The 20,950-nt window shown below is 46.3% G+C and overlaps 1 protein-coding gene and 1 pseudogene across 1 annotated transcript; one reads left to right on the top strand and one right to left on the bottom strand.

The window, feature by feature from the left end:
• Positions 1-752: 752 nt before the first annotated feature.
• LOC115641107 lies at positions 753-1,711 on the bottom strand (annotated as a pseudogene).
• A 14,484-nt stretch (positions 1,712-16,195) lies between these two features.
• LOC115641197 (olfactory receptor 2D3-like) lies at positions 16,196-19,941 on the top strand. The gene is made up of 2 exons (XM_030544268.1): positions 16,196-16,207; positions 19,030-19,941. The coding sequence occupies exons 1-2, from the start codon at positions 16,196-16,198 to the stop codon at positions 19,939-19,941; spliced, it is 924 nt and encodes a 307-aa protein (XP_030400128.1).
• The last annotated feature ends 1,009 nt before the right edge of the window (positions 19,942-20,950 follow it).

The following is a 20,950-nucleotide window of genomic DNA, read 5'->3' as shown; positions in this document are numbered from 1 at the left end:
GAAAGACTCACTCCATAGACTCTGTAACTGCTTCAAGGCATCCCACCTCTGGTTGCCATTTCATCACCTGTTGTTACATGTACAAACTGTGTATTTGGTGTATGATTGGCTCCTTATCTTTCAAATATTTTTGAAAATGCAACTCAGTAACAGTGCTGATTTCTGAGCCAGTATCAAACAAACAACTGATCTGCACCTCGGCTATAAGTACTTCAGCAGTTAGTCTCCAAATGCTCGCTCACACAAGTCGATAGATATGCTGGCACTGTCTGAGCTCCTCTCAGCGCTGTATGCAGACTCTTTGTCCACCAAGAACAGGACTAGGAATCCTTCTGCCGCTGCTTGGCCTTCTACTGTAGATGGGCCACTCATTCCGTGCCGTGCTTGGCACAGCCCTGATCTCAGTTGCAGCCTCTTTGCCACCACAACAGAAAGGAATAAGAATAATCTCTTTGGGCAGGAGAACAGGGATTGTTCCTGGAGGTCCACCAAGGACAGTCCTTGGTTGACTTCCAAAGCGGAGGGCAGGGGTGTTGTGTGAGTGAGAGACGGTTTACGTGGGGTGGGAAAGGGAAGGCAGGTTGTGGGACAGATTAGGTCAGGCTTGTTCTGCAGAATGGGAGAGACCAGAGGGTTTGTGTGGGTGGAGAGGGCCGGGGCAGTGGAGAGAGCAGAAGGTTTCACATGGGCACAGAAGAGGTCAAAATAGTCATGAGAGGTAGAGATGGTTTTGTGCCAATTGCTCTCCCAGCTCAGACCCCCTGGGTGGCCATGTTTCTCCTCAGTGCCCTCTGCAGCTCCCTGTGCACGTCCTTGTTCCTCAGCGTATAGATGAGGGGGTTCAGCATGGGGGTCACCATGGTGTAGAAGAGGGGTACCATCTTGCCCAGGTGCTGGGTGTAGCTTGATGGAGGCTGTAGATACATGGAAATGCCCGTGCCATAAAATAGCGACACCACGACTAGGTGGGAGGCACAGGTGTTGAAGGCCTTGAGCCTGCCCTTCGCCGAGTGAATCTTCAGCACTGTGAGGCTGATGTAGCCATAGGAAATCAGGATGAAGCCCAGCGGAACCAGCAGGAAAATCACTGCGCTGACGAGGAGTTTGGCCTCATTGGCAGAGGTTTCGACACAAGCTAGTTTGAGCAGGGCTGGCACCTCGCAGAAGAGGTTATTGATTTGGTTCTGCCCACACTGGGGCAGCCTCGGGTCAGGATGGTCTGCAGGAGGGAGTTGCCGAAGCTCACAACCAGTCGGTGGCTGCCAGCTGCAGGCAGAGGTGGTGGCTCGTGATGGCTGTGTAGCGCAGCGGCTGGCAGACAGCGATATAGCGGTCATAGGCCATGACAGCTAGCAGGAGGCACTTGGTGCAACCAAGCGAGAGGGTGATGTAGAGCTGGGCCACAGCCAGCCCAAGAGATGGATTTGTGGGTGCTGCGGAAGTTCACCAGCATCTGGGGGCCAAAGCTGGTGGTGTAGCAGAGGTCCAGGAAAGAAAGGTTGCTGAGGAAGAAGTACATGGGCATGTGGAGATGGGGGTCTAGCCATGAGACCAGGATGGTGGTGGTGTTTCCAAGTAAGCTGGTTCTCTGGGAGATTAAAATGAGCACAAAGAGCAGCAGCTCCAACTGTGGCTGGTCAGACACACCTAGCAGGATGAATTCCCCCAAGGAGCTTTGGTTTCCATCTTCCCGTGCCCATTTGCTATACATCACCTGTAGGGGCTAGAAAGAATATGGGTGACAAATATCCCATAGCAAGGAGATTTGTGATATTAGGTGCTAGTGCTGGGATTGACAGTGGGTATTTTTGGAATGGTAGCCTGGAGTCTTAGGAGACAGGTAAGTATTAAGTGAATGGATTAGGGAAAGGCTGGAAACTCTAATAACCTGGGAATGACCCGCCTGCAGCACTGCACACATTTATGCAAAGGTCAGGGAAATCTCTCATCTGTCTGTCTGCAGGGTTGTAGTCGGGTCCATCCCAGGATATTGGAGAGATGAAGCAGATGAGGTAATATCTTTTATTGGACCTTTTATCAACGGTTTTCAGAACTCACAGCAGGGGCAACTTAACTGTTTCACACCAGGTGGTGTCAGGGATAAATCAATGGGAACACAGCAATTCTGCCTGATGAAATATTAATACAAGTAAGCGGACACTATCTAAACCTTTAAGCTCATTTAAGCTCATACAGACATAAGCAATAGATTTAAAGCATCCCAGATATTTACCTAAAAACTGGATGGGTATTGAGTAATTAGCAACAGGTTGACAGTGGACAGTTGCTCACCTACCAGGGAGAAAAAATGTCAAGAAAAATATCACTCTAACTGGCTTCAGAGGACTGCTCCGGAATCCACAGTATTCACTGATCTTCTATAAGTAACTTTTACAAAACACATAGGACACAATAACCTTTACAAAATCAGCAAAGAATCTTGTGGCACCTTATAGACTAACAGACATTTTGGAGCATGAGCTTTCATGGTGAATACCCACTTCGTCACCCACGAAAGCTCATGCTCCAAAATGTCTGTTAGTCTATAAGGTGCCACAGGATTCTTTGCTGCTTTTACAGACCCAGACTAACACAGTTACCCCTCTGATACTTTACAAAATCATCACTTCTCCTATTGTTCAATAAACTTCTGTCAGAGGTGCCCAGACTCCAGGTCTTCCATCCACCAAGGTTTTCAATCTCTCTTGTTGACCTTTCTTTTGCCTCCCCCCATTCTGATTAGCAGCAACTCCCAGCTAGTTTTCACCTTGCCTCTAAAAAAGCTCTTTTCCAATTAACTCTTAATTGTCTGGTGTTCCATTTTATTATTTCACGATATCTCAATGCACAGAATATGGTTGCAATTACCTTGATTGCATTCTGGGTTATACACATCTATCAAATCTAGGGTAACAGGCAAGCTTCCACTGGTGAGAGAGAGAAGCTTTTGAGCTCACACAGAGTATTTCTGCAGGTCTGGGAAATGTACTCAGACTGTCACAGCTAAATGCAAAGTGAAGCAGATTTTTCAGTAGAAGCACTTAAAATGTATTTCAATGGACCATTCATAGTGAAATTGTCTGTAACATGCTTCCAGTCATAGAGGGGAAAGGAGGGGGAAAAATAAGCCGGTGGGGGTGGGGTTAGTGGGATATAGATTCTGTCTCTGTTCAGTCCATGATTTTTAGTGTCCAGCAAAGTTATGAATTTAAGCTTCTAGGTTGGTCTTTTGAAGGTTTTGTGCAGGTTTTCTTTGAAGATGAGGATTGATATGTCATTAATACAATGATCACTTTGTGTCAAGTTTTCACCCACCAGTGATAGAGTATTTTTGTCTTTTATCTTTTTCCTGTTTGAGTTCATTCAAGAGTATAGTGATTGTCTGGTTTCACCCACATATTTGTTGTTGGGGCACTCAGTCCACTGGAGGAGATACGCCACATGTTGTGATTGGTGTGTTTTAGAGTTATGGATCTTGAAAGCCGTGTTGTGGACGGTGTTGATCATCATAGAAATGGAAATATGGCTGCGGGTTTTGTGTCTGTTATTCTGCTAGGATCTGGTACCACTTTCAGTTGGTGTGTCCTCCTCCGTGGGGAGCTTGCTTATGATGCTGAGCATGGTGAGCTTGGACGGTTGTTTGAACGTCAGAAGAACGGGTTCAGGATGTAGACCCTATCAAGTATGTTTTGTAAATTCATAACATTGCTAGACACTAAAATCATGGATTTAACAGAGAAGCTGGATATATGGATTATTACTACAATCTGTGACCCACTGAGCCTCCTTCTACAGGTTCTCCTCCTCATTTCCCTCTATGATGGGAGCCAAGTTCACTGACAATTTTACCTTGAACGATCCCTTGAAATATGTGTTAACTATTTAGCCTTCTGTTCCTCTTTGTACTTTAGCTGTGACACTCGGAGTACCCTTCCCTGCTTTGTGTCAGCTCACCCACCTTGTCTCTCTGCATTTCAAAGACAGTGGTCAATATGATACCAAACACTGTACGTATCTAGCATTCATCACATCCTCATTCAATTTCTTTTCCCCCCAGGTTGTACATTTTCAACTTTCCCCACATCCTTACTTTCATCTTCATTCCTGTTCTTCCATCTCTCTCTTCCCCTCCTCCAACTCTATCAATGTCACCCAAAAGGGCTAAGAATGTTACAAATACATTGAACTCCCTGACAGAAAGATGGGCACCTACTGAGGCTCTTATACCTCCGAATAAGTACATCCATGCATGTGAGACTTGGAAGGAAGAAGTGGGGGAGAGAAATCTGAGTGATAAAGAAAACAAGGAGGAAGATACAGTTGGTGATGGTTGTCAGAGAGCAATGCTGTTTGGCCATTCTTTCAAAAATGGTTTGTGGCCAGAAAGATGAAGACAAGGAGTGGAGATATGTTGAAAGGAAATGAACTCCTTAGAAGCACAGTTGAGAGGCGTTTCTTAAACATGCTGGGTTGTTGGCTATTGTTTAAAAAAAGCTGGGATGAGCTGGGCAGAGGCTGTGGGATTGATGGAAAAACAGTATAAAAAGTGACGCTGTTAATTAATTTCTGTCTAATTTACCTGCAGTCCCACACAATGTGGTGATGGCCATGGGGTGATGGGAGGACGAATGAAATGATGACATGGGAAGAATCTAGAAGACATTAAGGTAAGTGAGTGAGAGGGGAGGAGAGGGGATGGTCTAGAGGATAAATCTTGGCTGAGGACTTCGGAAAGCTGGCTTCAGTACCCAGCACTGACACAGAGTCACTGGGTGATTTTGGGATAGTGACTTCGACTCTCTGAGTCTGGGGTCCCATCTCTAAAGTGAGAACAATAATCTTCTTTTTCGCCCTCCATTATTCTGTCTTGCCTACTTAAATAGGGGCATGGATTGTGTGTCCCTCATTTACTGAGAATCTGTGCAGCACCCAAAAGAATAGAGCCCTGATCACAGCTGGGGCAGGAGCTGCCTCTCACTGTGTGCCCGGGCAGTGACTGGCATGATGGGGACCCTACCTCTGTGAGAGCTTCTAGGTTCAACTGTAAAATAACTTGTTGGTACCCACTGAGGATCTGCTCCAGAGAGAGACTGAGGGAGGAAGAAAACTTTAGGACGAAAGTAAGGTGGGGCAGAGGGTTGGTTAAAAAGAGAACTGCTCCTGATACTCCAGTGAGATCCACCACTGGAGATCCATGCACCCACTGGACTCCCACCAAGGATCTGTGCAGCCAGTTCAGATTGGGGCCACAGCATCTGTGCCATTGATAAGCCTATGCTGGTAACAACCCTGATTTTGGAGATGTGGCAGTAAACATCCATCCATTCAAATCATCAGAATCCCCTGGTCAGTCTGTCTGTCTGTCTCCATTCACTATGCTGTTCCCTTCCCCACTCCCTCACTCTGCCTATTTCAAACCCCCTCCTCCCCTGACTCACCTCCATTCACCTCCAGATCTGCTCTCCCAACTGCTCCTGCCTGAACAGCTCCGGGCTGTTCAGATGCTCCGATACCAGGACAGAGTCTTAGCTGCAATCCCTGTTCCTCTTCACTGAAACCTGCTTTGTGCTTGCAGAACCCGGAGATGAGGCACCCCAGGCCGAGGGGCTGAATGTCTAAGGGATTTGGGAGGAGGGGGGTAAGGAAACCAGCTAACTCTGTCCACCTGCTGTGGCAGCAGCACATCCACTTCTGGCTCTGGAAACAGAGGATGCAGGTGTCATCCCACCTGCTGCTGAGTCCCAGGGGGTCTTACTGGGAGGAGAATGGGGCAAATGTGGTCATTGGCTGGACACGCCAAGTCAGTGTTGCATGATCATGAGATCCCCCATCTGGGCAACCAGACCTGCTCGGTGTGCGAGTGAGGGGCCTGGAGATGACCAGGAGTCTGGACTACTTGTGCCCCAGCCGGGTGCAGATGCCCAAAGCCTGTCTCAGTGGGAAGGGGCTCCTGAGAACCCAGCGACTGCAGTGCTGGGAACATTAGAAAAACCAGAGATGAGAGAGAGAGAGAGTTACTGTGTGTGTGTGGGCTGACGGAGGCTAGGTATGGGTGGATGGAAGTAGAGAGGAGGAGTCAGATGGAGAGAAGGATGGATGTGGAGAAAGAGAGGAAGTCAGAGGTGAATTGGTAGATAGACAGAGAAAGGCAGAGAGAAAGCTGGACAATAAAGAAAGAGAGAGATGAACAGAAGAGGAGAGCTGGATAGATGCAGAAATGTACCGCGGATGGCTAGAAGGATGGCTGGCTAGCCAGACCCCTCTACAGACGTCCTTGTGTCTCCAAGCTTATGGGCATGGTATCTCTATGTGTCTGGGTGGGCCAAGGTCCAAAGCATGGCCAGGAAGGCCCCCATGTCACTGAGACTGCAGGTGTCTTCTCCCACACAGCTCAGGATCTCCGTGCCAGACTTCTAAGCACCGTATGTGGGGAGGGAGACAAACCTTTATGGTTGTCAGAGCTGGAGAGTATGGGGAGAGTTTCCTCCCTGCATCGTCCCCAAGGGGCTGGCACTCAGCTGGTGATGTTTGTGGAGCCCCAGGGACCAGGGTTGACAGTTTTAACAGGGGACTGGTAAATAACAGGTGAACCCTGATTTATACCCAGAACTTGGAAAAAAGAATTGCATCAGTGTCCAACAGCATAGAACAAATCTTTTCAACCTTCTGATACCTGCATTTACACCTGATGAATAAGCTTCTTCTACACACCACAGAAACTTGACAAGGACCTTTTGCAGAAGGGCATGGGGTACTGGAATAACTGGACAGTTACCTGGTACAGAAGGGTATGTGGTACTGGAGTAACTGGACAACGAGCTGATGCAGAAGGATATGTAGTATCATTCTGGCTAGCCAAGGATCTGGTGCCAAGATATTCAGCCCCTCTCTGTGACAGAGAAAAGTCTGGGACTGGTGCCAACTGTCCCTGGCAGAGTAAGTGCCCTCATTAGGCTTCAGAATGCAATGCCCTCATTAGGCTTCAGAATGCAATGTGCTGGGCTTTGTTAGAGTCTTGGCTCCTGGCTGAAGCTAAGGGATCCAGCAATTAAGACTTATTAAAAGCATGCTATTTGTGACATGGCCTCTGATGAGTCCCCTTGTGGGGCCATTAAAAAATTTTCTGCTTCAGATTAAGAAGGGAATCGAAGTGAATCCAAAGGGAGCCAAACTCGAGCGAGCCCCATGAGCAGGAGAGTTTTTGTATTAATTTCCAGTGAACTAAGGGTGCCCAGAGATGACAGGTGTTAGCATGATCCTGTCACTTATACAACATTAAGCAGTCAAACCTGGTTCAGTGTTTTGAGGACAGAGACCTCAGCCGGCTCAATCCCGCGGGGAAACCACTAGAGACTTCATGCCAAAGTCTGGAAATGTATTGAATCAGATGCACCAGAGGAAAAAGAATTTCAGTGCAATATATACATAAGTTTGAATCTGCCATTGGCATGTTCTGAGACCCGAACGTAACCCAAACTTTTCAAAAGTCCCTTTCAGAGAGGATAGCAATTAGACTCTCTTCTTTTGTCAGACCATCCCTCACAAAGGGAAAGAAAGGGTTTTAGTTCAGTTGATGGCTGTGACTGGTGGTTTTCTGTCTTTAACAAAAGAGACTGACACAAGAGATAGGATGGCAGAAGAGAGGCTTCAGGCCTATTCCACCAATTCCCCCGAATCGGGCCCCGCACCTAAGAGCGCCCCGCATCCAGTGAGAATCCCGTCCCTGGCTAGAGACGCCTTTTTAATTTTTACTCACCTGGCAGCGCTCTGGGTCTTTGGCAGCACTTTGGCGGTGGGTCCTTTGCTTGCTCTGGGTCTTAGGTGGCAGGTCTTTGGCATGGCCCCAGCTGCAGTCTCCAGAGAAAGCCACAAGGCTGGGGTGCACAGCCCCAGCTACAGCCTCTGACCTGGCTGCAGCCCCTGGAGGAAGCCACAGGCTGGGGCTGCAGGGTCCTTATTCCAGTCAGGCCCAACTGCAGGGCAGGGCACAGTCCTGCCTCCTCCTCCTGAATCCCTAGAAGTCATGGAGGCCCAGAAAAGCCATGGAATCCATGACTGCTGTGTCTCCATGACTAAATCATAGCCTTAACCATGAGTACATGATGGCCGTCTTCAAATACTTGAAAGGATGCCATAAAAAAGATGGAGAAAACTTGTTGTCTCTTGGCACAGAGGGCAGGACAGGAGACAATGGGATCAAATTCCAGCAGAGCAGATTTAGTGTAAATCTCAGGAAAAACTTCCTAACTGTAAGAACAATAGGCCAGTGGAACAGACGCCTCAGGAAGTTGTGGAAGCTCCTTCACTGGACGTTATCTAAAGGAAGCTGGATAGCCACCTGTCTAACATCTCACAGCAAAATGATTGAACAAATATTATTATTTGATCAGCTACCATTGGCTAATAACATAGTAAAAGCATCCCGGTTGGTTAATAACTTAGATTGTTTAATAATTCAATCACACAGCGCTTTTAATATCATGCTGCAAAGAGCCACAGGAGACACACTGAACAGTCACTTGTGGCTCATGAGCCTCAGTCTGAGTATCACTGGTTTAGACACAACAAACCCTGCTTCTCAGCAGTGGGTTAGACTAGATGACCCTGGCGGTCCCCTCTAACCCAATGATTCTGTGTTTCTATGAGTACCATAGCAACAGCTCCTGCGGCTCCCATCCCATGGGGCTGGCTGGTCTCAGCTCCCAGCTCCAGGCACTGTGATCTCCAGGGTTGGAATATGGCTCAGGGGTAGGTAGGCCCAACCTGAGCTGCACTGTGACTCCCATGTACCATTTACAAGGCCTGGATTGGGGAGCCGAGGCCATCAGCAGTGTGGGATGGGAGCTGCAGGAATTGCTGCTGCTGTGGGGTCAGAGCAGATCGAGCCTTCTCTCCAGCTCCCCATGCTATCCTTCAGCATGTTCTGGCAAGCCAGTTTTTGGTCATGTCCCACATGGTTGAGAAACTCTGCAGAATCTGTCCTTGGACACTGCAACCTACTGTCCAGTCACTTTGCTGCCCTCATGCTGTACCTTCGCCTAAATCCTTCAACATCAGGGTTCCCCAAACATGCAATAACACAGACATCTCCAGAGAAGTGCTGTCCTGTGGACTCATTACTCTCCCATTTGTGATGCTGTCCATGGTGGGGCAGTGTGGAGAGGTGATATGTCAAACAGAGGGAAAGATCTCCAAAGTTTCATGATAGATCGGTGCCCTGCCGTGCTGCAATTTCAGTGGACCATTCTACTCCCCTTTTCCCTGTCATCAGATGTTTTTGTGCATGTGTGTTCTTTCTGTGTGCTGTCCCAGCTCTGAGCAGGCAACTAGCACAGTAGGTCTCAAGTGAACCTTCCAATGACCACAAGATCCGTTAAGGTACAAAGGCACCCGCCAGGTTTATTGTTGACGAAGCGTGGTATAAATATCCTGAAGACTCTACAGGGATACTAAGGCTACGTCTAGACTACCCGCCGTATCGGCGGGTTAAAATCAATTGCTTGGGGATCGATATATCGTGTCTCATCTAGACGCGATATATCGATCCCCGAGTGTGCTTATATCGATTCCGGAATTCCACCAATCCCAACGGAGTTGCGGAATCGACAGGGGAAGCTGCGGACATCGATCCCGCGCGGTGAGGACGGGTGAGTAATCCGATCTTAGATATTCGACTTCAGCTACGTTATTCACGTAGCTGAAGTTGAGTATCTAAGATCGATTTCCCCCCATAGTGTAGACCAGCCCCAAGACATGTATGCTCATGACTATGGATGCAGCTCAGTGAATGATAGGACTCTCCATTTCTCCCTCGGCTGGCCAAGGACACTCCCTCTGAGACCCCTCTTTGTACACTGATACAAACAAGTTACATTTTGCTCCTCTGATGTGGCAAAGTGCCACCCTCAGACGTATTTAGGTGACACCCATTACTTTGTACATGTTGGTTTGAGCAAAACATCTCTATCAATCACACTGTCATCCTGACCTTTTCTTTAGGATGGGGCAGGATGCACCTGTTCTCTTTGGGGAATGTGTTAGTATTGAGGTGTTCTAGTACCACCCTCCTGAAATGTGTTTGCATGTGTGTTTTGTGCCTAGCACCTCTTAGGAGTATGTGTTTCTGCAATATCAGCCCTGTTCTTGACACATTCTGTGAATAGGGCCTGCCTCTTGCTCACGGCCTGGCTTTTCTTTATATCAGCAAGCTTGGACCACTACTTTAGCTCGGGTTTCAGGCCTCATACCAGGCCTCTGAGACAAGGGCTTATGTTTGAGGCCCTCCACCGCCTCCTCTTAGCTTGCTGGATATGACTGAGAGACACTTGGTGCAGGACCTGAGAAGGTGCATTGGTCGGTGGTTTGTATCATTCATAGATGCATCTATGCATAGGTTCCAAAGCCAGTAGGGATCACTCTGATTATCTAGTCCAGTGGTTCTCAAACTTTGCAATAAGGCCACCCCACAACTGCATTTTCTCTTTTTGGAGGATCCACCCTTACCCTGTTACCCCCTCTCCAGCCCCATATTTCCCCCTCCCCTCCCCAGCCTCCTGCTTCCCCTGACCCAGCCCCCAAGCCCTTTGCTTTCATTCTCCCTAACCTGCCCCTTCTTCCAGCACCAGCCTACTTCTCTCTCCCCATGGCCAGGCCACGATCCTTATCAGGATGCAGGAATACATCACATCTCTCTATGTGAGACAGATACATGTATAGCTATCATTCTCGATAGAGATAGAAAGATAGTCATATACACTGAATACATAATGTCAAATAACACACAGACTGAAACAATGCTAATGTCAGTTTTTGCCTTTTGGCCCCGTTCCTCTATCTGGAGCCCCGCAGCCTCGCGGCCCCGGTCCCCCGGCCCGAGAGTGGCAAGTGCGGCTGTCCCGCTCCCGCGTCCGGAGCTCAGCAACCCCGCAGTGCCACTCCTTGGCCAGAGCCCCGCAACCCCGCCGTCCCGCTCCCCCAGCTGGAGCCCCGAAAAAACGCATCCCTGCTCTTTTGGCTGGAGCCCTGCAACCCTGCGGCCCCGTTCCCCCAGCCCGAGAGTGGCAAGTGCGGCTACCCCACTCCCACGGCCGGAGCTCCGCAACCCCGTGGTGGGGCTCTAGCTGGGGGAGCGTGACCGTGGGGTTGCTGTTCTCTGGCCGAGAAAGCAGGGCCAGGGGTTGCAGGGCTCCGGTCACGGAAGCGGGGCTGCGGGGCTCTGGCCGAGATAACAGGGCCACGGGGCCCTGGTGGGGAGAGCGAGGCTGCTGGTTTGCGGGGCTCCTGCCGCTGGAGCAGGGCCGCGGGGTTGAGGGGCTCCAGCTGGGAGAGCGGGGTTGCGGGACTGCGGGACCAGGGCCAAAAGGCAAACGCTGACATTAACATTGTTTCAGTCTCTGTGTTACTTAACATCGTGTATTCAGTGTCGCCATAGAAGGGACGGGCTCTGCATAGACGGATATTTGCCTGGGCATCAGTAGAAAATGTTAAGTAAAATTTGCCTTAAAAATTAAACCTGGTGCTTTGTCATCTTATGTTATCATTTTTATTTCTTAGCTTTCAGCTATTTAAGTCAACTCTAAAACTTTCCTACTGACTGTTTACTATCTGACATTGTATCTCTCTAATCTCCTTCATAACCATCATTGACTTTTTTCCATTTTAATACTATCCCATAGTATCAGAGACAGTGAGAAAAATAGCAAATAAAGGTACATGACTGTATTTCTATCTCTATGGAGAGTGATAGATATACATGCATCTGTCTCACATACAGAGATGTGATGTATTCCCTGCAGCCAGGGCCAGCTTTAGGAAGTGCAGGACTGAATTCAAACAATTTTGATGGGGATAACTTAAAAAAAACACATAAAAAAACACATGTGGCTTGTACTCACTGGACAGTGCTCCGAGCATTCAGTGGCACTCCAGTGACAGGTCCTTCACTCGCTTCAGGTGCTTGGCTGCACTGAAGGACCTGCCACTGAAGACCCAGAGCAAGGAAAGGACCCATCACTGAAGTGCCACCAAAGACCCAGAGCGCCGCCAGGTGAGTAAAAATTAAAAAGGCGCCTCTAGCCAGGGAAGGGATTCTCACTGGGTGCGGGGCCCTCTTAGGTGCGGGGTCTGATTCGAGGGAATTGGTGGAATTGGCCTAAAGCCGGCCCTGGCTAAGGCCGTCTCTGAGGCTGCCAACGGTCCACGTGACTGGCTCCAGCCACTTCCTCCACACTGCGGCAGATTGCACTCCCCAGTCCAGTGCCTGATGCCCAGGGGAGGTGAGAGTGGGGTTCAAGGCAGCCAGAGCCAGTGGGCGGACAACCAGCAGACTGTCCCCCCATGCATGTGCCCCAGTGGTGCTTCCCTCCCGCCCTGATTCACATGCAGCAGGTTGCAGAGTGGGGCACAGGATAGAGCACTACTTCCTGTTTCCCAGGGAAACTGAGATAGCAGGGGAACAGGGGACTGCCCCTGGGGCATGCATGATTCACCTAGCCCCTTCCTGTGGAACACTGATCTAGTCGGACTTCCTGTTTTGCACAGGCCAGAGAACTTCCCCCAAATAATTCCCAGAGCAGAACTTTCAGAAAAAAAACAAGCCATTTTGATTTTAAAATGGCTCTTTTAACCCTTCCCTTTTGTTATTAGTTTAGCACTTCCTGACATCTCTGGCCAGACTGTCCCTGAGTAGATTAGCTCCTCTTCTACTATTTATCCTGCCTTCGTGCTTCTCCATCCCAGAAGCATACATTAAAATACAAACATTAGAATGGCCTTACTGGGTCAAGACCAAAGGTCCATCTGGCCCCATAGCCTGTCTTCCAACAGTGGTCAATGGCAGATGCTTCAGAGGGAATGAACAGCACAGGCAATCATCCAGTGATCCATCCCCTGTTGCTCACTCCCAGCTTCTGGTAAACTGAGGCTAGGGACACTATCCCTGCCCATCCTGGCTAATAGCCATTGATGGACCTATCCTTTTTGAACCTATCTAATTCTTTTTTGAACCCTGTTATAGTCTTGGCCTTTACAACATCCTCTGGCAAAGAGTTCCACAGGTTCACTGTGTGTCGTGTGAAAAAATACTTCCTTTTGTTTGTTTCAAACCTGCTGCCTATTCACTTCATTTGGTGACCTCTAGTTCTTGTATTATAGAAGGAGTAAATAACACTTCCTTATTTGCTTTATCCACACCAATCATGATTTTATAGACCTCTGTCATATCCCCCTTACTCGTCATATTCATCCCAACCTTATTCATCTCTCCTCATATGAAAGCTGTTCCATAGCCCTAAGAATTTTTGTTTCCCTTTTCTGAGCCTTTCCCAATTCCAATATATATATTTGGGAGAGGGACAACCAGATCTGCCCACAGTATTCAAGATGTGGGAGTACCAGGGATTTATACAGAGGTAATATGATTATTATTCTTATTACAGCAGCAGCTTCAGGGCTATTCTAACCTATGCCATCTGCTATGCTCCATAGGGCTGGGGAAGGCATTCTAATGGCCAAGATCACCAGAAAACAAAGCATTCCAAACCTGAGACCTCTTAATCCTAAAATATCATAGAATCATAGAATATCAGGGTTGGAAGGGACCTCGGGCGGTCAACTATTTCAACCCCTTGCTCAAAGTAGGACCAATTCCCAACTAAATCATCCCAACCAGGGCTTTGTCAAGCCTGACGTTAAAAACTTCTAAGGAAGGAGATTCCACCACCTCCATAGGTAACCCATTCCAGTACTTCACCACCCTCCTAGTGAAAAAGTTGATCGTAATATCCAACCTAAACCTCTCCCACCGCAACTTGAGACCATTACTCCTTGTTCTGTCATTAGGTACCACTGAGAACAGTCTAGATCCATCCTCTTTGGAACCCCCTTTCAGGTAGTTTAAAGCAGCTATCAAATCCCCTCTCCCCAGTCTTCTTTTCTGCAGACTAAACAGTCCCAGTTCCCTCAATCTCTCCTCATAAGTCATGTGCTCCAGCTCCCTAATCATTTTTGTTGCCTTCCGCTGGACTCTTTCCAATTTTTCCACATCCTTCTTGTAGTGTGGGGCCCAAAACTGGGCACAGTGCCCCAGATGAGGCCTCACCAATGACTAATAGAGGGGAATGATCACGTCCCTCGATCTGCTGGCAATGCCTCTACTTATACAGCCCAAAATGCTGTTAGCCTTCTTGGCAACAAGGACGCACTGTTGACTCACATCCAGCTTCTCTTCCACTGTAACCCAAGGTTCTTTTCTGCAGAACTGCTGCCCAGCCATTCCGTCCCTAGTCTGTAACAGTGAATGGGATTCTTCCATCCTAAGTGTGGGACTCTGCACTTATCCTTGTTGAACCTCATCAGGTTTCTTTTGGTCCAATCCTCTAATTTGTCTAATTTGTCCCCACTATGGTGGGGAAGAGCAGGAGAGGATGGTTCAGAGTTGGTCAGTTTGGCTTGATGCCACCTGGGGATCCCTGTGCATGAAGACAATTCCAGTGAGAGCTGTGAGTAAGTTTTTGTTGTTGTTGTTGTTGTTCGTTTTTTTGGTTCATTGGTCATTTTGAAAGATTGGGGGGAAAACATAGTTTTGGATCATCCCAAAATGATATTTTTAAAAAAATTGGAAAATAAAGTCAAAAAAATTATTATGGGTCAAGCAAATCATTTCATCTTGACCCCAAACCCAAAATGTTTTGTTTTAATTCTGACCTTATTTTTTAACACTAAAATTTTTTGAAAGGAACTTTGAAACAAAATCTCATTTTGAATCAAAAAACAATTTTGAAACCATCAAAACAGAACTTGATTTTTATTCAATTTTTATCTTAATTTTGTAGTCTAGTTTTTGTGGTTTTGAGTGAAACAATTTGGCAAAATTAACATGAATATGCAAACTGTTTCACTTGATCCAAATTGTTTGGTTGGTTTTTTAGTGAAAAAGAGTTTTGTCTGAAAAATGTTGCCTGTGTCTATCACCAAATTGCTCTCATGCCATCTCTCTGGCCTTTTGGCAAGCATCTGTTGTGAAATGCTGGCAGTAATGGGAGCTGATATTTCTTATATTTTTGTAAGATCTGTCCCCATAATTTCTTGGCAACTGAATAATAATCCAGAATAAAAGTAAGTAAAAGTAGATTAAAGAAAAACCTCTTTGAAGCAGGATGGTCTTTTGGTTAAGACACTGGGCTGGAATGCAATAAAGCTGGGTTCAGTAAGGAATATTAGAATTGATGTACTGAGTGAGACCCATGGTCCATCCACTCCTGCATCCTCTCTGCCTGCAAATCTCTGTGCTACACTGAGCAAGTTCCTTCATCTCTTTGTGCCCCATCTCCCATCTGTAAAGTGAGGATTATAGCCATTTCTTTTCCTGCCTTTTCTTTGTCTTGTCTGTGTAGACTCAGATCTTCAGGGCAGAGACTAAAGCAGGGCCCAGCCCAGTGTGCCTTTAGGTGTTACAATAATCCATATAATAAATGGTAACCAGACAATACTCTTGAGTGGTGTCATAATTCAGTTTCATCCTTCAACTCTTTCTCCTCTCCAACCTTTTGTCTGTTCTGCTTATTAAACTGTAGTTTCCCAACACAGGGATGCTGCTCAACATCATCATCAGCTGGGTTTGTGCAGTGGCTTTTACAATGGGGGCTTGCTGTTGATAAAGAACCCTGTTCCACTGTCATTCTGTACCTCAGTTTCCCCCATCTGTAAAATGTGGATAATAATCTTTACTTACCGAGCAGGTGATGGTGAAGATAAACGCATTAATGTGTTTTAAGCAGTCATATGCTGGGGACATGGGGTACAGATAAGTAACTTTTGATGTGGTGTATATTTTCAGCTAACAAGTTTGTTTTAATTGAATGGCTAGAGGACAAAACCCCTGAGAGACCTTAATAATAACAAGTTGTTTTTGACTTTGTTGAGTTTATTTTAAAAACAAACAAAAGAATGGCCTGGGATTTAAAGCCACCTTTGAAATATCTCAAACCTTTTTGCAGGCAATCCTTGGAACCTTTGTGTTTATTCAAAGGGCAGTGGACCTAAGAAATGAACGAATCACTCTTAACCCTTATTCTTTTAGTTGATTGATCTTTTCCCTACAATGTTGTATGGACATTTTTATTCTTTTAGCCTTTGCTTATTTCCAGTGTATTTTGTTTACTCTTTTGAACCTGGGATAGTGAATCAGATTCACATCATGGGACAAACTGCAAATACTCTGTAATCTACTGAAGAAAATAAATGAACAATTGCTATGCATACACACATGACCAAAACTATGGTTCACAACAACTCCAGCCCATTTATAGTCTAACCTAGTGAAAATCTGTAACAACGTAGCATTGTAACTTCATGTCTCCTGTATCATATGAGTTTCAGTTCTTTTACAAACACATTTTCATTAAATTTATCATACACTAGCAAAAGATTTAATTTATTTGTTTTATTCTTTTTTTTCCCCACTCCTGGAGCCAATGAGAGGTACCCTAGTCTTCTACAATACCTGGCACTGTTCCGCAACTTTGCCTGAGGAATTAGCTTAAGTAATTCTTTTGATTAATAAATCCAGATCCTATACTTTTACAGCTGAAGACACTATGCTGTTCCCTCACAAATGAAGGTAAGTGGATTTTATAATGAATGTTGTGGTGATGAAAATACCACACTGAGGAATTTGTATATATATTGTTGAGAATTAATAACCAAATCATTGGAAAAGATATAAACTCTCAAACTTTGGAGCCTAAACTAACTTCTAAATTTTGGGGATTAGGAGGGAAACTTTCCTTGTGGGCTGGTAATTACATAATTAACCACTAGGGGGCTTCTTACACTTTCCTTTAATTCAAAGCTGATAGTGGCCACAGATGAAGATAGGTGATTGAGTGAGATGGACAAGTAGTTTGATACAGTCTAGTAATGCCTATGTTCATAGAAATACGAATTAAGAGACTGGAATAAATGGACTACTGGTTAAATCCAGAATGAGGGGAGGACTAGAGAAGGTTTTGTGGCTAAAAGAACAAGGAGTACTTGTGGCACCTTAGAGACGAACACATTTATTTGAGCATAAGCTATTGTGGGCGAAAACCCACTTCATCAGATGCATGCAGTGCAAAATATAGTAGGAAGATATATATACACGCAAGGCACTGGACAGAGATTCAAAAACAGAGACAGAAAAAACATGCAAAGACGTAGGGAGACCAGAGAGCAAGTTTGAAAAATCGGGACAGAGTGTGGGGGGTAATAGGTGCTCATATAAGAAAAAGCCCCAAATATCAGGACCGTTCCCTATAAAATTGGGACATCTGGTCACCCTACATAGATGCAGCCCCTACCCCAAGAGCTGAAATGTGCATATCGATGCCCCACAAACACACACTTTTGGATTGTTTGGGAATCTATATAAAATACTATATAATACCAGGGTGGAACTGATGTCCTTCTTTAGTGATCACTGTTTAAATTGGCAATGTATCAGATTTAGACTGAGATTTAATTTTGAGCTGTTGCATTCTTCTCTGCTCCATCGTGGGCCATATTCATAACTTCCTCTCACTGGTATGTTCCTGGACAAATAAAAGAACAGCTTGCACCAGAATCACGGGTACGCCAGGCGTGCTTTACAGCACTCTGCAGCAAAACAGGGAAAGCAGCCAAGGAAGCCAGACACCAGCTTGTTCACCTTTCTGTTTAAGCTGGTTGATGATTGCTTTCCATGACTGGACCAATGCAGCTCTGGACCACACAGCACAGCAGTAAATCTGGGGAGGTGATTGTTCCATTCTGTTCAGCACTGGTGGGGCTTTGCCTGGAGTACTGCATCCAGCTTGGGCACCACAGTTAAAGAATTTGTGAGCAAATTGGAGAGAGTCCAGAGGAGAGTTATAACAATGATAGGATGTTTAGCAAACATGAGCTGGGAGGAAAGGTTGAAAGGACTGGGCATGTGTAGTCTAGAGAATAGAAGTCTGAAGTGCAGGGGGAGCATACATAATAATGGCCTTCAAATATGTAAAAGGCTGTTACAAGAAGGACAGCAATCAGTTGTTCTCTGCATCAGCCTAGGATAGGACAAGAAGCAATTGGCTTAGCTTGCAGCAGGGGAGATTTGGGTTGGGTATCAAGAAAAGCTTTCTGGGGTTATGGCTACACTAGAGACCCTACGAGGGTAATAGCAGACAGCTAATTACTGCAGAGATAACAGCAGTGGCAGCGGTGTCAAGTGGCACCAGACTACAGCATCATCAGCATTGGTCAATGTCCTTCCCTTCTTGTTTTCAGGGCTGAGAGGTGAACACACCTCCGGATCTTTGCTGACCAAGGATAGCCAACCGTAAGCGGGGTGCAGCGGAGGGAAAGGGAGTGGCATGTTAAAGGGACTTTCATTCATCAGATTTTCTCTCTACACGGTGGGAATCTGAGGCAGAGGACACTGCCCAACGCACAGTGAGGTGGGTGTTTGCTTAGGGTTACATGCTTTGGAATCGTGGTTGTGGGTGTTTCCCAAAATTAATACCAGGTTCCCATTGCCTTCTAATAAAAGTTCTCATTTGTTACACACAGACTCATTGCTTGCTAGTGGGGCAGTTATTGCCTATTAGAAGTGCCCTGGGGTGGTGTTTAGTTTTCTTAGATTACTGGTTGGGGGCTGTTTTGTATTGTTAAGAGGAACCTCTAGATATTACTGCCAACTCCACCTGGTAGAAGGGTTACACAGACAAACAGAGCCTAGTATGATGCTGCCCTGATGTTACCTGATTAAAGAAAAGACGTCTTGAGTAAATGACTTAATCTACCTTTTGCCCAACTGTAAATTGGAGATAGCGTGTGCTTCCTTCATGCACAGGGGTGTCATGAGGCTAAAATCCATTGCTGACTGCTGTGATGACCATCACATATGTGTTGAGATAGATGGAACCTATGAACCTTTTGTGCTTTATCCCCCTTGAATGTGGTTTTTAGCATTTATCTCTTCCCACCCCCATCCCTGTCATGTAAAACATGATGAGAAATCTTACATGGCAGAACAGAAGCTCCGTGCCAGAATTCATCCTTCTGGGATTCTCCAGCCAGCCCGGGATGCAGCTGCTGCTCTTTGCAGTCTTCCTGGCCATCTATCTAGCCATCCTCTTTGAGAACAGCCTAATTTTTGTCCTTATCAGGATCGACTCTCATCTCCACATGCCCATGTACTTTTTCCTGGCCAACCTCTCTTTCCTGGACATCAGCTACACCACCATCACCGTGCCGCAGATGCTGCTCCACCTCCTCTCCAAAGAGAAGAACATCTCTTACATCGGCTGCATCATCCAGATGTACATCTTCCTCTCCCTGGGGATAACTGAGTGCATCCTCTATGCTGTGATGGCCTATGACCGGTACGTGGCCATTTGCCACCCGCTGCACTACACTCTCATCATGAGCAGGTCGGTCTGTGTCAAGATGGCTGCCAGCTCTTGGGTGGGTGGTTTCTTCTTTGCCATGGTGCACACTGGCATCACTATGAGGCTGCCCTACTGTGGCCCAAATGAGATCAAACACTTTTTCTGTGAGGTGCCAGCCATTTTGAAGCTGGCTTGTGCAGACACACGGGTCACCGAGGTGGTGGTCTTCGTGATGGGAGTGATACTTCTTATGACCCCAGTCTTCTTGATCCTGGTTTCTTATGTGTTCATCCTAGTGGCCTTGAGGATCTCCTCAGCTGAGGCGAGGTTAAAGGCCTTCTCCACCTGCACCGCACACATCACCATGGTGACACTCTTCTGTGGCACTGCTGTGTTCATGTACATGCATCCTGCCTCCAGCTACTCACCCGAGAGGGACAAATACTTCTCTTTCTTTTACAATGTGGTGTGTGCCCTCCTGAATCCTCTCATCTACAGCCTGAGAAACAAGGATGTCAAAGGAGCTCTGGTCAAATTGATGGGTAAAAAATGACCTTCAAGGGAGAAGAATTGTCATGTGGTTCAGGACTCCTGGGTTCTTTCTCCAGCTTTAGGAGGGGAGAAGTGTTCAGTGGCTGGAGCAGGGAGGGGCTGGAACTCAGGACTCCTGGGTTATATTCACCATTCCGGGAGGGAACTGGGATCTAGTGAGTTAGAACAGTGGGCACTAGGTATCACAAGTCCTGATTTCTATCCCTGGCTATGGTCCAGGATAACTGTGTGACGCTGGGAAAGTAAGGCACGGAGAAAGGCAATGAGCTGTGTTCAAAGCCCAGGACTCCTCCTGACTGCCTGCCATACTGCCTCTCAATTTTGAGTTTTTAAATTAATAGAGCTGCCCTCCAGTACATTTTAAGTGAAGGCTCCTTAACTATTGAAATCACTGCTCCATCCATTGCATTTGGATTGACATCCTTAGATGGTTTAAGGCAATACAAAGTGTATTTATTCCCTAAGATGAAATTCACTCCTCTGTAAAGATCTAGCAGAAGACCTATGAAAGATCAGAATTTGCATTGGTTTAAAACTGGTGCAAATACCTGTGTGAACACATTGATGTTGGTTTATAAGGCAGATGTATATTAATAGAATGGTGTCAATACACAAAGTTGCAGAAGTAAACGCTTCATTAAAGTATGTGTCAATCAGAGCATCATTGAACTTCAACTCTCAAAATAGGACGTAAATGGTGCATGGGCATTTTCCTGGTCCTTAGCTTGGCTGTGAGTTTCAGTCCAAATCATTGGGAAAAGGTTGATTTTGTGGAGGATAAGTGGGCCAGTTATTAGTAGGGCTGGATTGCATGGGCAGGGACACATTCATTAAAAATGGACCAATCCAGCTTATGTTTGTTGGTTTGTATGTTTTTGTTAAATATGCATATAGAGACCGAGACACTTTATATAAATAAAATTAATTAATTAATATCAATGATTAGCTCCAATAGGGATTTTTTCATCCCTACATGTCAAAGCAGGTAGTTATTATTAACCACCTTTTAC

The sequence above is a fragment of the Gopherus evgoodei genome, unplaced genomic scaffold (assembly GCF_007399415.2).
Source record: "Gopherus evgoodei ecotype Sinaloan lineage unplaced genomic scaffold, rGopEvg1_v1.p scaffold_33_arrow_ctg1, whole genome shotgun sequence".
Lineage (NCBI taxonomy): Eukaryota > Metazoa > Chordata > Testudines > Testudinidae > Gopherus > Gopherus evgoodei.
Note: the sequence above shows the minus strand (reverse complement) of the source record. Positions and strands in the feature narration are given on the sequence as shown.